The sequence below is a fragment of the Dunckerocampus dactyliophorus genome, chromosome 6, assembly GCF_027744805.1.
Source record: "Dunckerocampus dactyliophorus isolate RoL2022-P2 chromosome 6, RoL_Ddac_1.1, whole genome shotgun sequence".
Taxonomy (NCBI): domain Eukaryota; kingdom Metazoa; phylum Chordata; class Actinopteri; order Syngnathiformes; family Syngnathidae; genus Dunckerocampus; species Dunckerocampus dactyliophorus.
Genome location: NC_072824.1, coordinates 31,845,290 through 31,862,036, shown reverse-complemented (window position 1 = coordinate 31,862,036; position 16,747 = coordinate 31,845,290). Strand labels below are relative to the sequence as shown.

The 16,747-nt window shown below is 44.2% G+C and overlaps 2 protein-coding genes across 4 annotated transcripts in view; both read left to right on the top strand.

Annotated features, from left to right (window-relative positions):
• Window positions 1-39: 39 nt before the first annotated feature.
• On the top strand, window positions 40-9,834 carry plrg1 (pleiotropic regulator 1). Its single transcript, XM_054778770.1, has 15 exons — window positions 40-715; window positions 913-1,019; window positions 2,121-2,257; window positions 3,638-3,694; window positions 3,793-3,886; window positions 4,437-4,527; window positions 4,624-4,722; window positions 4,799-4,891; window positions 5,206-5,355; window positions 5,738-5,839; window positions 5,920-6,022; window positions 6,097-6,205; window positions 7,299-7,438; window positions 7,523-7,716; window positions 9,400-9,834. Exons 1-15 carry the CDS (start codon window positions 707-709, stop codon window positions 9,457-9,459), a joined length of 1,545 nt encoding a protein of 514 aa, XP_054634745.1. The 5' UTR covers window positions 40-706; the 3' UTR covers window positions 9,460-9,834.
• A 137-nt stretch (window positions 9,835-9,971) lies between these two features.
• Window positions 9,972-16,747, top strand: part of dchs2 (dachsous cadherin-related 2) — a 50,986-nt gene continuing 44,210 nt past the window's right edge. The window contains exons 1-3 of one of the 3 annotated variants that reach the window (XM_054778768.1): window positions 9,972-10,376; window positions 10,519-11,196; window positions 12,586-14,603. In XM_054778768.1, the coding sequence (XP_054634743.1) occupies window positions 12,882-14,603 (1,722 nt within the window). In that variant the 5' untranslated portion in view covers window positions 9,972-10,376; window positions 10,519-11,196; window positions 12,586-12,881. Of the gene's footprint in view, window positions 10,377-10,518; window positions 11,197-11,762; window positions 11,904-12,051; window positions 12,110-12,585; window positions 14,604-16,747 lie in introns of those variants that run through there. The other 2 variants (XM_054778769.1, XM_054778767.1) reach the window with 2 other exon arrangements.

Genomic DNA, 16,747 nt, shown 5'->3' with positions numbered 1-16,747 from the left:
CCAATAATACTCTGTTTAACAAACAGGGTTAGTACATATGAGCAGGAACACCACATTTTGAACTGTGTAAACCCAAATAACATTATTAACGAAACCAGGGTATCTCTGTCAATATTGGATCAATAAGCTACTAACATAATAAGATTGATATGTTCCAGTTTTTGTCTGTGTTTATTTTCACAAATATCTGTGTGTTTTCATACATAGTCCTGTACAGTGGAACTAGGGTTAGCGTCTGGTCGTTGGTTGGTTAGTGTCTCTCACAGAGCGCCACTGAAGCTACAACTGCCACTTCTGCTGTGCAATTCATCCATCCATTTTCTATGCCGCTTCTCCTCCTGTACAATTCAATTCAATACCCCCAAATAAGGAGGCAGAGATCATTAACATTCGGTTATGCTTGTTATTCAACAATTATATGTTTTACATCTCTCCATATATACTTTGAAATGCAATAAGTATTATTTTTATGTGAATTGTCGCATGTTTATGAGCGATTCACACTCCCGGCCGCTAGATGGCGCAAGCACAACTCGAGCGTTATTACTAGCATGTTACTGGCTAATGTTTACTTCCGGGTTGTTTGTCGTTCGTGTGTACCGGCGTGTAATACATCGTGAGAGTTTACATTAAACCTGTTCAATTACCCACAAAAATAAAAGTTCTTCGGCTGTAATTCATCAGAGGGGTGTTTATCATCATCATAATGACTGAGGTAAGATACACTTTAAAAGCTTTTGGTGGCTCTTTTCTTGTCGCACCCGCTCACCTACTCGGGCTCGGCTAATTCCTGGAGTAGAACGACGGTGTCTCTGTTAGCTTATTTAATGTTTGTTTGTTTGTGTAGTCGACGTTTGTGTGGCTTGAGTGATCATTTTCTAAGGAAGACGTATATCTTGATTGTGTTCTCAGGATGTCCAGAAGCACTCGGTCCACACTTTGGTCTTTAGGTCGCTCAAGAGAACTCATGACATGTTTGTGTCCGACCAAGCTAAGTCCATCGCGTTGGATGAAGAAAGGTAAACAACAACACAACATCGCTCTTAATTTAATCCACTCCGACTTTTTTTATGATTCCCACACAAACTTTACTCGTAACTATTGTTTTGGGTATTCGACTCTTAATATAGATTCGGGAATTCCAAACACCGTGCCGCAGAGCTGTACTAGTCCATAATGTGAACCATTTGGAGTCCAGTGTAGTTTATACCGTTTTACGTACTTTCCTTAGTAATCCAAGAAGTTGCCAGTGAAAACCGAAGCAACCCCATAAAATATCATATAAACCCAATGAATTTGTTCAAGACACCCAACAATATTAACAGAAAAATACATTTTAAACAAAAAAAATAGTTTCACAGGAAACAATGACAAATAAATATAAATGACTACTAAAATTGATAAATAAACATTTAACTTTTTTACCTTTTATTGAAGACTCTTGTTGACCTATGGAAGATGGCAAGGATGAGAAAGGGAGGAGGAAACACTATCTCCCGTTAGCTGTTTGTCACTGATCAACACCTACAACTTGTCAATATCTTCCATCACAGCTAAACATAGTGGAATACTTCTAATAATGACTTACTTTCAAGGCCAGGCGAGGACTGAGGCAGTTACAATTTACACAAAAATTCACCAAACAAACAATGTTTCCATTCCCAAAAGAAAAAAGGTTTTGTCCACCTGAAGAAAGTTGAGTATATCACTGAAGTGTCAGGCCTGTGTAGGAACTTGAACAGCATGATGTACTTCTCCGTGTCAGTTAGCCACTTGACGACAGTGTTGGCTTACCTTCCCCATCTCCCTCTGTAACCAAATGCCGTTTGACCGATTGATGACAAGCTTTTTTCCCCCCCCCCACCCGTAGGAAGGTTGCGTCATGTCAACAACAACAACAATCTATCGCCTGTTTACTTCCGCTTCCAAAGCGGATGCCTTGCTGCACCGAAGGCGCATAGATAATAGAAATAATGTGACGAAACATTGACAAAATTATTATTGAGAATGACGTGCGTACATAGACTGCATATACAAGGTTGTGGACACTGGAGCGTTAATGCTAAGGGCTAATAAATGAGGGTTTGTGTGTGTGTGTGTGTGTGTGTGTGCATGTACAGTCACAAGCTGAAGATGGCGGTGAAGCTGAAGGCAGATTATAATGCCGTTCTACACATGCCGGTCTTGAAGGAAAGCAAGGACAGAATCCCTCAGGCTCCCAGCAGCATGCAGACCCAGCAGAGCTACACTCAGCCAGGTGACCACAAACACACATTGTGGAACATCACACCTTCTTTCCACGTGCCGGAAAAGGTTGCATATAATAATCTGATGCATTAAATCAAGCCTCGATGCTGGAATTTAGACTGTTTAAAAGTGCTTTTAGTAAGCCCTTCTGTGAAGACAATGCTTTGAGTGTCTGTAGCTTTAATGCTAATGAGCTATGTGTGTCACCAAGAAGCGCTGTTGTGTACCTAGCCACCTTTTGACATTGTAACTCTGCACTTGTCCAACGTAATAGATGCCATTTATCACATGCAACAACCTAACAATAAGGAGTGGTCCAGAAGGACACAAACATTAGCAGCACTAGGATAGGTATGTGAGCCATAGTGCTAGCATTGCATTTTAACAGCAACATCATGCTAGGTTAACCTAGTCGCTCAATAAAAACAAACTTACAGCTCCCACGTATGTACTAGGCACTCACATTGACACTCAGCTTCAGCGTGTTTAGCAAGGAGCAGGATAAATGTTGGCCGTGCGGGAGTGTTTTTCCGTCAAAGTCAGCAAAAGTGCAGTGCAAAACCTGTAATGCACAGGTTTCCCGCGGCGGCACCGAACCGGGGACGTTTAATACGACCAGCTTCATCGCGCATGTGAACAGGCATCACACGAGGAAACTCGTAAATAAAAAGAGGAATTGTGTGACAAAATCGAGCAAATCCCAGTGTCAACTACAACAATAACAAGGAAATCTACACTTTAACAGAAAAGCTACAACAGTACATCCACTGTTAAAGTGTCACTTATTCCATTCTTATTTGTTATTATTATTTTATTTATTGAATTGTTTGTACAGGTAAACCTTCTCTTATTCATGTGACATTTATACACAAACAATAGGGAGATGTGCAGGGTTTCATTACATTTGATATTCATATGAGCTCGTCTGCTTGTTGCAATTTAAGGCAAAATGGGGTTCGGACCTTCGATGTGGAAAAAATGTGCATAAACGGCCCTTACTCAATTTTGAGTGACATCCTACCTGAGCGGTAAAGAGAGAGGAAAACAAACACGCAGGCAGATGTCAATTTATCGAGGCCAACAAAATGACCCACTTTGTTTTTTTTTTTTATTTATCTGTTATTGTGACAGGCCTTGCGGTGGGCATATACACGGGCGGGTTCAAGAGGCGGTATCATGTCCAAAAGGAAGGAGCTTTTTCCTTCGTGATGTCCTGAAATGCCACAACTTCAAAAGCGAGTGTTTCAGTGTCTCTCAAACAAGAGAGGGAGAGGATAGATTTTTAGCATGTTTGGTGTTGGTAAACAGGCCGTAGGGACACACACTACTGTTAAAAGTCACTTTACATCATAGATGAAATATTTGGTGGCTTTCTTTATCTCTTATTTAGCATCAGATGAGCCGGAGTACATGATCACGGGAACACATGCTTACCCCTCTGGACCAGGTATGTTCTCTTTAAAAAGATGTTTTATTCGATTCTAACATAAAACCTGCAATTAAAAAAAAAAACAACTGACCTTTGAATTAATTGTCACCAATTAGGAGTGGCGCTGACCGCAACCACAAAGTTGCACAGGAACCCCAGCGAGGCCGGAGTCCATTCCATGGCGTTGGCGCTTCCGCCTTCACAAGCCAGGTGACAAAAGTCTCTTTCACACACAGACATAGCGGAATAATCGCCGTAATGGAGGATACAGTATTTATTCACCTGTGCGGTGGGGAAGGATATATTTGCAGAACTGTGTGCGCGTTGACGCAAGGAACAAAACCATTGTTGGTTCCTGGAGTGGGTGTCCAAATGCTTCTCTCGTAGAGCCACGTTCTTTCTCCGAGACATAATCTGTATAGCTGTAAATTGTATTGTATTGTACTTTATTTATCCCACAGCAGGGAAATTCACTAAATGACAAGTTCTCAACTGTTCAAACAATCAGTAATGGTGAAAACACATGCATCCAGGTCCTTGTATTCTCAGGTCATCGAGTCGATCGCAACTCGCCTCTCATCCGAGCAGAGTACATCAGTTCATGCTCAAAAATACTAGATAGGACGGCTCTATTCTGAGGGAATGGTATGAAGCCTGCTCGAATCAGAAGCAAAATGGCTGATTCAAGACTTCATGAAGACAACCAAAAAACAAAGAAAATTAGCTGTGAATTGTTTTTTTTTTAATTGTTGACTTTCAGCCAAGATAGCAGCCGCACGGCTGCCAGCGTTTCGGACATCCATCGACATGCAGGTGCCACAGAGCGTTCTCACCCGCCTTCGAGCGCATTGGTACGTCTCACTGAATGTTTGCCTCTTTTCTTTTTTTTCTTTTAAAAAAAAATCTACTCACAAAATGCTGATGATTTTTTTTTTCCTTCCCTGTAGTCGATCACGGAAGGAGGCGGCACCAGAAATACTTCTCTCATAAGGAGAGCGCCAATCATGCCCAAACCTCAATGGCATCCGCCGTGGAAACTGTTTCGAGTAAGTAAAAAAATGATGTGCCGAACAAGTTGCTGTGATCCTTTCTCAGAGCGGCGGTGTGTTTGTCATGTGACAGGTCATCAGTGGTCACCTTGGCTGGGTGCGCTCCATCGCCGTGGAGCCCGGCAATCAGTGGTTTGTGACTGGCTCTGCTGACAGAACCATAAAGGTGAATGACACTCACCTGGACGTTTTTATTTCATATACTCGCTCATGTGCAATGTGTTAACTGTTGACTTAAAGTACTTTTAAAAAAATACAGTAAAAATTCAGAAAATTAATAATACTGTGAAACACATTACAGAATGGTAATGTGACAGAATCAGCGTTGTGATTCCTTTGAGAGCATCAACACTCTGAAAAATGTTATTCTGTATTACAGTTTCATGAAAATGTTTATATAACAAAGCAAACATCACAATTGACTGACTGACTGGGTTTTTGTGTTTTGTTCTTGTTCTTAATTTGTTGATGTCCTGACAGATCTGGGACCTGGCGAGCGGGAAACTGAAGCTCTCGCTAACGGGACACATCAGCACGGTGCGTGGCGTGGCCGTCAGCAGTCGCAGCCCCTACCTCTTCTCCTGCGGCGAGGACAAGCAAGTCAAGTGCTGGGATTTGGAGTACAACAAGGTCAGACGGATGTGTTTTTTTTTTTTTTTAAAACTTGATTTACTGCCTAGGTTCCGAAAGTCGGTTAGGGCTGGGCGATATGGACCAAAAACTCATACACACACACACACACACACACAGTGCAGAAGGGATGAGGGAGATGATATGAACGTTTTTGGTTGTTTTTGAAATCGGGCTTAAAGTAAATATCGATATGTTAAAACTATCCATATAATCGCCCAGCCCTATTCCTTACCTCTATTACAGCATTGGTTTTGTTTCTGCTGTGGTCAAAGACAGCTACGTTTTCCTTTCCACATTTTCTTGCACTTCAAATTGTTATTAAATTATCCAAGTATAGCATTTCCAGTGATGGTACGTAATATGTGGTTCTGTTCGGCAGGTCATCAGGCACTACCATGGCCACCTGAGTGCCGTGTACGACCTGGACCTCCACCCAACCATCGACGTGCTGGTGACGTGCAGCAGAGATGCCACAGCGAGGGTGAGCCCCGACTCCGCCATTACGGTGCATTAGCTACGTAGTCGATGTAAACAACTTTCTGGTTGTGTTTCCTTGCTCAGGTGTGGGACATCAGGAGCAAAGCCAACGCACACACGCTGACGGGTCACACCAACACGGTGGCCACGGTCAGGTGTCAGGCAGCCGAGCCTCAAATCATCACTGGTACGACATTACCGCTTGTTTCGCCGTCACTTACTGTGCCGGGAACCTGATCAGTGTGGCGTGATCTCCTGCAGGCAGCCACGATTCAACCATCCGGTTGTGGGATCTGATTGCCGGGAAAACCAGAGCGACGCTGACCAACCACAAGAAGTCAGTGAGGACCGTCGTGCTGCATCCCAGACAGTGAGTCACCCACCATCTTTGTCACCAAGCTATGAATCGCCGGTACACTTCCCAATCCTCCTTTGTTGATATCTGCAGTTCGCAGACGGTCTCGAGTCAGTCCTGTATTTCCCGAACTGCTCTTAGTCGCCAAATTTAAAATCTAAGTATCCAATTTGCTTCTAGTTTTACCAAACCACTCAATCACTTCTCAAGGTCCCCTAAATTCTTGTTACACTTCAGCCATCCAGTGGCTGGCAAGTGTTGTTCAGTGCTGCCCTCCAGTGGACATAAAACGATGGTGCCTTAACTTCTACAGTCGCCTTTCGTTTATGGCGGTAATTGCTTCGGGACCCGACCGCTATCAGTGAATTTACTCAAAATAGGATTCCATATTAATAAATGGGATATTTTCATAGTTGGAGCATAGAAAACCTGTTTATGACTTTTGTAAATACATACAATAACACCCCTATAGTCACCTTTACACTCCTGTTATTCGTTGTTTACAACACAACTGTAAACGTAAACTTTAAACGTAGCATGCTAACTAGTTAGCCTTCAATTTATTTATTTGTAAACTGAAGAAAGGGTTTCAAAGGAAGAAGGATAATGTAAGAAGGCAAAAACCGACCACTTCCACATGTAGGATTACATATAAATAAGGAATCCTACTTTGTGGAAATTCACTTATCGCGGTCGGGTGTGGAACCAATGAAATGTGATAAACAAGGGATTACTGTAATGCACGCATGTGTTGCGTAGGTCGTAGACTACATGCCCAAAGCAGGAAGAGATAATGCTTGTGGGATGTTGGAAAGTTAGCGCCCTCGAGGCAGCCACGTGTCTACGACATACAGCAGCATTTAAATTTAGAAAAAAATAAATTGGGGGCTAACCAGGCAACCTTTGCTAGAGTTTAGCAGCACTCGGCGCGATACGTGCCAGACTGGCTGCCCCGTATGTCAATCAAGTGACAAATGTCTTGGGTAGAATGGATGATCGGCTGTTGTGTCATTTTTTTTATGTTATGCTATCTATCTGCGCTACTGTAATGGAGGTATTGGCCATCCCAGGTGTAGCCTGTAATGCTTGCCTTCTTTGTATTTGACAGATACACCTTTGCTTCGGGTTCAGCTGACAACATCAAACAGTGGATGTTCCCTGACGGCAAATTCATTCAGAACCTCTCGGGACACAATGCCATCATCAACACTCTGGCCGTCAACTCTGACGGCGTGCTCGTCTCTGGAGGTATGGCTTGACTAGATGAGGAAGGAAGTGTGTGTTTGCTGTGCGAAGCAGTGACACAGTGGCTATGTTGTTGTCGTCGTGCAGCCGACAACGGAACAATCCACATGTGGGACTGGAGGACCGGCTACAACTTCCAGCGCATTCACGCCGCCGTGCAGCCTGGCTCCCTGGACAGCGAGTCGGGCATCTTCGCCTGCTTGTTCGACAAGTCGGAAAGCCGCCTGATCACGGCCGAGGCAGACAAGACCATCAAAGTGTACAAAGAGGACGACACAGCTGTAAGTCTCTTATGCGTATTGTCATTATTCATGACAATACACAACTGTTAATACACGATTGTAATCCACAATGTACACAATAATGGCTGTGTGTTGGATAGTACATCTGTACTGCTGTACAAGCTGTACACTGACTACTCTAAAGTATATCCACGTTTACTTTCTATAGTACCGTAAATCATGGTGTATAAACCGCACCTTTTTTCCACCAGTAAGAAGCAAAAAATCGGGGCGTGGTTTTAAACACAATGACAGGTCTGTGACCAGACTTGGACTGAAAAATAATATCAGACAACGCTTCTACAACGCTTCAACAGAAGATCACTCGTACTACAAGCCAGGTCACACCGCCTGAACTTTGCTGTAGCGTCCCTTGAACGGTAGGAAGAGGGGGCCGAATTTTGACAACGCTCATCACTGCGCACAAAATGGGAAAAAAAAATAGAAAACACGGGCGATGTCCTAGCGGTGCATCGCTGAAGCCGGCGTTGCTTTAGCCTTGATTTAACGGTAGCGAATGTTGGTTTAGCGGTGACGCAAGCGGTGATAGAGCGGCGTTCTGCACATGCGGATCAGTTATCCATGTATTGTACATAACACATAATGCTGCATTGCTTCAGTGTGAATTTGAATAAACTCCAACGTATTGTATTTTACATCATCTGCAATGTTTGAATGGAAGCTTAGGTTAGCTTCAGTGTATATAGAGATCGTTTCACTGTGTGAAACACACAGCAGTCAGATAAGTTAGAAAGGAATTGCATACACAAGCATTTTCAGCAACTGTACAGCAGAGGGCGCTAAAGTCAAAGCAACTGTCTGACCCACAGACGGCTATTCCCAAATGCACTTCATGAATTCCATTGCAGATGAATTGATGGACGGCAGATTTCTCCTTTCTTCTTCTTTATGAAATTGCTTAGTACCTTTACGCATGTTGATTTCAGATGAAAGAGTTGGCAAGCATTTATGAACGAAACTTCTTTTTTTTTCCTCGGCCGTGAGCCTGAAAATGGGGGTGCGGTTAATACACCGTGATTTACGGTATCTTCCCGTTTAAAAATACAGTCTGTACAGTCGTCCCTCCTTTATGGCAATTCATTGGTTCCAGACCCGACCGCAATAAGTGATTTTCTGCAAAGTAGGATTCAATATTAATAAATGGAATATTTTCATAGTTAGAGTTTACAAAACATTATTAGCATTATTACAGCCCTGCAGACAGGAAATAACACCCCTATAGGCACCTTTGCACTCCTATTATTCTTTGTTTACTCCACATTAAGCATAGCATGCTATGAAAATGTATTTATTCTAAACATAAGAAAGGGTTTCAAACGGAGTGAGGAAGGACAGAGTAAGACACCAGACACATACCACTTCCACACGGAATGGGAGGAGAACTTTTTTCTGCTGTTGGTAAGGTGATGTAATGTCTCATCAATGTAACATTACTGATGCCTAGTGATCAGAATACTACATATAACTTGTCCTTCAGTATACCTTTTCTAATAATAGGCCTTACTACAAAACAGCAACATCCTTTATTAATTTTGAGAAACTGCCATAGAGTGAGGCAGCAATGTTGGAACCGCTGTCTCGTGAGGGACGACTCTACTCCTTTTCGTCAGCTGTTGTATTTATTACAATTAGGACAGTAAAAGCCGTTTGTCTTTCTTACAGACGGAAGAGAGCCATCCTATCAACTGGAAGCCAGACATCCTGAAGAGAAAAAGATTCTAATCATTTTGAGATTGTTTTTTTCTTTTTTTTTTACATTTTCTTTGTAAAAGGTTGTCTTGTCAGTCTAAAAACCATTTGCATTTGTCGCTGTACTCGGAAAGCCCGACAACACGTCCATGGCGGACAGCCAGGAAGCGCCCGCTGTGTTTGTTCTTGATGACCACAGCTCTCTGGTGAGCACGCTCCGTCTGGTCCACCAACAGGAGCCACTCCTCTCGCTCGGAGGGTCCCACCTCAAAGCGGAGCTCGTCCGTCTCGGGGTCGTACCCTGCACGCCATAGTTTGACTTTGATTTTGTATTTACACACAAAAACAGTGCTGCTCCACCGGATATGGATTTTCATGCATCATTAAAGAATTTTTCACTAAAGCTCACCCAGGTATCTCTTGGTCACAGCGTTCCTGTAGTGTTTACAACCGCTGCCCTTTATCTCCTCCCAGTAACAACCAGCATCAAGCGCCTCTTTCAGCTGGACTGGACTACCTGTTCCGCTCGCCGGGTCCATCAAGCACTCGCCTGCAGAGTCAAGCAAACACCTTTGACCACCTCTGTAGGTACACCTGTGTGACTCCAGTATAAAAATGCTGCTTTTACAATGCTCACTTTTTATTACTGTAGTTGTACAGCTGTACTGCATCATACTGGGAGCTGTTTCTGATACTCTGAGCCTCTTGCAAAGGCAAAATAAGTTAGTCAGGCTTGTTCGTAGCACGTTTCTTACACAAACATGTTAAAAATGTCATGTTTGTTGCAACAGTGTCCTCTGGTGGTTATGTGGCAGACACTAAGGGGCATGCCTCTCACCCAGCGTGGGCTTTGTGGATATTGTTCCCATCTCGAGAACAGCTACGTCGCGTTCATCTGCCACTGTGGTGACCCCGGCGTGATCCAAAGTAGCAGTTGGAAGGAACACTGGGTGAGAGACATGCCCCCTTGTCTGCTGCACCCACTCAATTTGAAAGAACACCAGCTCCTGTGCAAAGATCATTATTCTTAGTTTTGATTGACACTTTTGCATCTGTTCATTTAACAAAATATTTTTATGATTGTGCTTGTAGTTTGCACAGCATCCCTCGGAGAGGAAGTGCCACCCCCATACTGTAGTTCTTCTCTCCACCAGAGAGAACACCAACAAACCAACTAAACCTTCACATTTAAATGTAAGATAGCAAATCAAGTCTGACTTGAAATGGTTGTGATTGTACTTGTTAGTTAATTTTGAAAGCTTTTCCTCACCTAAGTCGTGGATGTGAAGCCTGGAGAGCGCGTGACAGAAGGCGCGGCCTAGTTTCTTCTTCAGGTGGCCTTTAGGGGTCTGGTCTTGGTCTTCCTCCAGTGTCAGCAGGTGGCCCACATTGAACAAGATCTCCTCCTGCAGAGAGCGGACGCACTCCTCAAAGTGCTCCTTATCCTTCTCTGCGTCTCTAGAAGACCGAGCTTCAGGTTTAGAGACTTGCTTTTTATCCCGGTCTGGGATCTTCTCACCTGAAGTCAACCCACAACAGGCCGGCTGTGATGAGGCCCAGCCACTCGCTGGCCACCCAGTCCTGGGTCAGCATGACGGGGACCACGGCCACCCCCCTGCTGTCGGCGTAGTTCAGCTCCTTCTTGCAGCTGCGAGACGCCTGGTAGGCCGGAGTCATGAAGGGACAGATGACGGCCGCCTCCTCCACAGCCGCCGCCATCCTGAAGTAGAAACACTATCATGGAAGGACGACACAAGCCTGGACTACTAGGTGGGCCATCTAGTCCATAGACTGCAAAGCCAGACTTAGCGCTTTTCAGGTACATGTATGTGAAAGCTATGGGTGTGAGTGCCTTGCTTTTGTCAAAGGCACATTGTTGGGATCCTCCAAGCATGAGCAGTTATCACTTACGCGTCATTGATGTTCCCCGTCATTCCTCCTTGCTGGACGTCCATCCACACCGACAGGCCGGCTTCTCTGAGGCGCTGGTAGATCTTGGTGACCACAGCCTGGTCATCCCACTGGTAGGAGAGCATAATGTGACGAGACATGATTCATGAAGTTAAAAACCATCTGTTGAAGCAGCTTCACACAATCACTTCAAGACTGCTTGGTAACCATTTGTTTTCAAAGCAGCTCAGGTTGCATCTCTGTTGCTTGGCCGAGCCACCTCATTGTTTACAAAGAAAATATTAATAATTAAAGATAATCATTGACACCATCAGAGAGTGATTAATTTTATTTCTCATTATTTTATTTGACATGTATTATTTATTCATGACAGAGCTGCCGTCCTCACAGACGTAATGCCTCCAGTTGCAGCTTCTCCTCTTCACCAGAGGGAGCTACAGTAAAGCTACTGCTGGGGTGTCTAATTACTGGGGCGTTTGTGGCCTACTGAAAAAATAAGCTAAATAGGTTGTACTTTTATGAGTTAAATATAAAAACTATGGAAAAAGGAGCATAAATGCGTAAAGGTAAGGACAAAAATTCATACTAATAACATGTTTTGCCGCCTAACACACAAGGCTGAGATGCAGGCTGTGTTTTTTTTTTTTGCTTATTACAATATCTAAATGGATTGGATTACAAAATGTAAACTATCGAAATCTCTCCCTCGCATCCATTGAATATTCTGTATGCGGCTCTCAGTGGAAAAAGCCCTGTTCTCCTGACACCAAAGGTAAAACTCATTAAAAGGCTTTGGAGGTCATTTATTCTCTTTAATCCCTTCAACAAACCGAACACATCCTTGTACTTAACGTATTATTTGAAGGTGTACAACTGGTACATCTACTAGCATACCACAAGAAGAAGGACATTTTTTATTGAAAGTTTTGTGTGTGTGTGAAGTGACATGCTTTCTGTTACAAGATCACAATAGATCTGATGTGCTACCTTTTAACTATAAGGACTACTACTAAAGTTAATTTTAAAGACATTTAACTACTATCCATATGTGTATACAGTGTGTGTGTGTGTGTGTATATATACTGTATGTGTATATATATATATATATATATATATATATATATATATATATATATATATATATATGTATATGTATATATATATATATCATACTAATAACATGATATACCTGTATGTACTGTATTGTAGTGGTATTTACAGTATGTCTCTTGTTCTTTGTGTCGTCAGTGCACTGTGACGTCTGGCAGTGTAATCGCCCTCCTCCCGGCCTAATTACCAGTGGCGCGATTACACACACACACACACAGATGGAGTGTGTCAGTGGGGTGCATCCATAGTGCTGTGACATGTTTGCCGAACCTGTGCTACAAACGCCAAAAAAGCAGCTGAAAATGCGCCATGGAGAAGAAGAACAGTACACGGAGGACAGGTGCGGCTGAAGAGGACAGCTTACCTAAGAGCATGTAGCGTGACTTATCTCTTTGCCTCTAAAGCATCCAAAAACCAAAAAAAAAAGGTGAGGAATGTACCGGCAAAGCTTGCCCATGCTGCTGGTGCTGGCGCTGCTTTGCACCCACTCCCTCGCCCACCTGTTCAACCTGACACTTTCTGTCAAAGAAGGCCTACCCGCTAAAACCATTGTCGGGGACCTGGCGGCAGGTCTAAGCAGAGCCAGCACCGGCTTCTTCATCTCGGAAAGCCAGGACTCGTACGTCTTCCGAGACTTGGAAATCGACGCAGACACGGGGATCATCTCCACGGCAGTGGTCCTGGACCGCGAGACCAGAGGGAGGTACGACTTTGTGGCGGCCACCCTTACAGGGGAAATGATCAGAGTGAGGCTCGAGGTGGACGACGTCAACGATTATTCTCCGGTGTTCCCCTCAGAGGAGGTGGACTTGGAAGTGTCGGAGCTCAGTCCACCTGGGACCCGCTTTCACCTCGAAGGAGCTCGGGACCAGGATGAAGGTGACTTTGGTACTCAAGGGTACAGAATCCGAGAGGCTGAGATGGGGGATACCTTCCAACTGGAGCAGCGAGGTGGTGCTACAGCAAACCACGTCAGTCTGGATTTGGTCCTCATGAGCAAAGTCGACAGAGAAGCTCAGGACTTGTACTCGCTGACCATAGAGGCCTTCGATGGTGGCATTCCAGCACGGACCGGGACACTGCGGGTCAACATCCGCATCGTGGACGAGAACGACAACCCGCCTGTGTTCAACCAGACTGAGTATCATGCATCTGTATCAGAAAACACTCCTGCTGGATCATCTGTGTGCCGGGTCCATGCCACGGACCTGGACCTGGGCGACAATGCCAGAATCACCTACGAGATCAACCGGCGGCAGAGTGACCCCGACCAATTTTTCTCTGTAAACCAAACAACCGGAGTGGTTCATCTCAACAAAGCGCTGGATTTTGAAGCGCTTGGTTTCCACGAGCTGATCGTCACCGCCAGAGACAACGGCGCACAGCCGGAGTCCAGCAGCACGTTTGTGGTGGTGAAGGTGCTAAACGTCAACGACAACAGCCCCTCCATCAGCGTCCTGTTCCTCAGCGAGACTGGTGAGGCTCTGGTGTCGGAGGATGCTGGGATAGGAGACTACGTTGCAAGGATTTCCGTGTCAGACCCCGATCTCCAGGGAGACAGGGTCTCTGTGGCACTCGAGGGCGGCAATGGGAAGTTCACCTTGACGCAGACTGATGACCTCCTGTTCGCTTTGTGTGTGAACGCAGAGTTGGACAGGGAAGACAGGGACCTTTACGAACTGAAGGTCCATGCCTCCGATCTAGGGAGCCCCCCTTTGAGCAGTGAGACGGTTCTTCTCATAAAGGTGTCTGACACGAATGACTGTCCTCCTGTCTTTGAGAAAGACACCCTCATTGTCAGCATCACAGAAGATGCTCCTAAGGGGACTTCCCTCATCCGGATGCAGGCGCAAGACAATGACCAAGGCGCCAACGCAGACATCAACTACTCCATCCTCAAGTCCAACCGGGACAGTCTGGTGAGCATCGACGCCTGGTCCGGTCTGGTCACCACAGCAGGAGACCTGGACAGGGAGATACAGGCGGAGGTGTGGTTTCTGGTGGTGGCGGCGGACAGGGGGGAACCGGCTCTGTCGTCCACCGCTACCGTCACCCTGCTGCTGGAGGACGTCAACGACAACGAGCCCGTGTTCCTGCAGCGACTCTACAACGTGAGCGTCCCCGAGCACAGTCCACCTGGAAGCTGCTTTTTACAAGTAAGGAGCAGACTTCACCAACCATATTTTGCACCGTTTGTGCTTATCAGTCCCCCCTAAAGGTGCGTACAAAATTTTGTTGCGATTTCGGAGAACACCCGAAAGTTACAGCGAGATGTTTTGTAACGCACATTGAGATGTGCTACAACTTTTACGTGAGTCCTACTTATGGGGCTCAAACTTTTGTGTTTAATACAGGGGTGTCCTGATACAACTTTTTCACTTCTGATAGAATATTGTAGTCTTGAGTATCGGCTGATACAGATACCAATCCGATCTGATATCAGCACAAATCATACATACTTTTATGACTTGTTCATTATTACTTAACTGATGGTATCGGAGTGCTAATAGCCATGTTTATAGATGCACGCCAATATAATTTGATACTGTTTTTTGCTGATATCGAACGGGGGGTATGCAGGAACCTGGACTGGTCGCCTACCCATGGCAGGGCACATATCGACAAACAACCATTCACACTCACATTCATACCTATGGACAATTTAGAGTCGCCAGTTAACCTAACATGCATGTTTTTGGAATGTGGGAGGAAACCGGAGTACCCGGAGAAAACCCATGCACACACGGGGAGAACATGCAAACTCCACAAAAATGCCCAAGTGGCGATTCAAACCCAGGTCTTCCTGATCTCCTGACTGTGTGGCCAACATGCTAACCATGCGGCCCCATGCCTTAGACTATCTTTGCTAATGATTAAGTACAGCTAGCTACAGTTGGCACAGTTAGCCTACATTTAGCACAATTTCCAACTGAATAGATCATGTCGGTCTAACGTTATTGTCGATTCTCAGGTCTAATGGTTGTTTTTTGGTCTCGCAAACATTATTTTTAGGTATTTTTTATCATTTTTTTTCCTCCATGTCCCCTCTGGGGTTCCGTAATATTCTTATACAGAATAAAATTTATGAAGATCTGTGCCAAAATAGAAGACAATGAATCTCTTGTACAAAAATGCTAAAAAAAAAACAAAACATCACATCGTAGTTTTAAATTAGCAGGCACGTTAAAACACTGTAATATGCTCTCTAAAACGTGAAAATAGCATGTTCTCCTTAATAGCCCTGACTAAAGTGTAGTGTTTTACGTCGATTAGAAGCTCTAAATGTCTGTTTTGGTTAGTTTGCAATGAATCGCCAAGCCCTAGTCCCAAGTGTAAAAGTCAACATTTAAAACCTTCCCAAAATGTAACCACACCTTTTTGATTTATAGCATCTCTTTTGTAAGAGATACGGGACAGTGCACATTAATCAACGTTTTCATGTAAATATGCAAGATGATATAGCAAGTGGCTACTTTCCACATTTAGTTGCATGCACCACCTGAACCATGTTGTAGTCAATATGTATTCTTTACACTGTATTCTTTACTTGCATATCTTGCTTGCTGCTGTAACAAGTGAATTTCCCCGCTGTGGGATAAATAAAGTACAAATACAAAAATAGTTGTTAAGTTCAGTAACAGAAACATTTGACATCAAAGAAAAGAAGGAAGAATAAATAAAAACAGTAAAATAATAGGCATAAAACCGTGTGCACTTGACAAAACCATGAATTTGTGGAGACATAAAGCGCTAAAGTGCTAGCAGCTCTAGTATCGAAACCTGCTGGTGTTATTACACGTGAAACTGTAAATCTCCGAAGACTTAATTGACCGCACCCTGATTATGAATGAATCGTGATGATTTTGATGTCGCTTTTACTTGGAGTAAATGTTGTTGTCTTGTACCTCTTCTGTGCTCAGCACCAAGACGTTTTCAGTGCTGTCGTGTTTGCTCTAAGGTCCCAAAGACAAAAGCAGCCTTCATGTCTTTGTACACAAAGACAAAAGCAGCCTTGTAACTTCTACAGCACAGAACAGTGGCCTGGCACCGAGTTACTGACGCCTGGAACGTATCATCGCAGCTACGACCAATACAGTAACTACAGTATGTTATCATATTATATTATACCACATGCGCAATCGAATGAGAGCCGTCCCTGTTTTCATGCTCAAATTCGGCTGGGTGTGTTCCAGAGCATCACTGCAGACTTTCACCAGGTTTTGCCACGTTTTGTCACGTCTTTGTGGATTGTAAAATGTGTCTTTTGTCAGAGACACACAGAGAATTAAGACACTTTGTC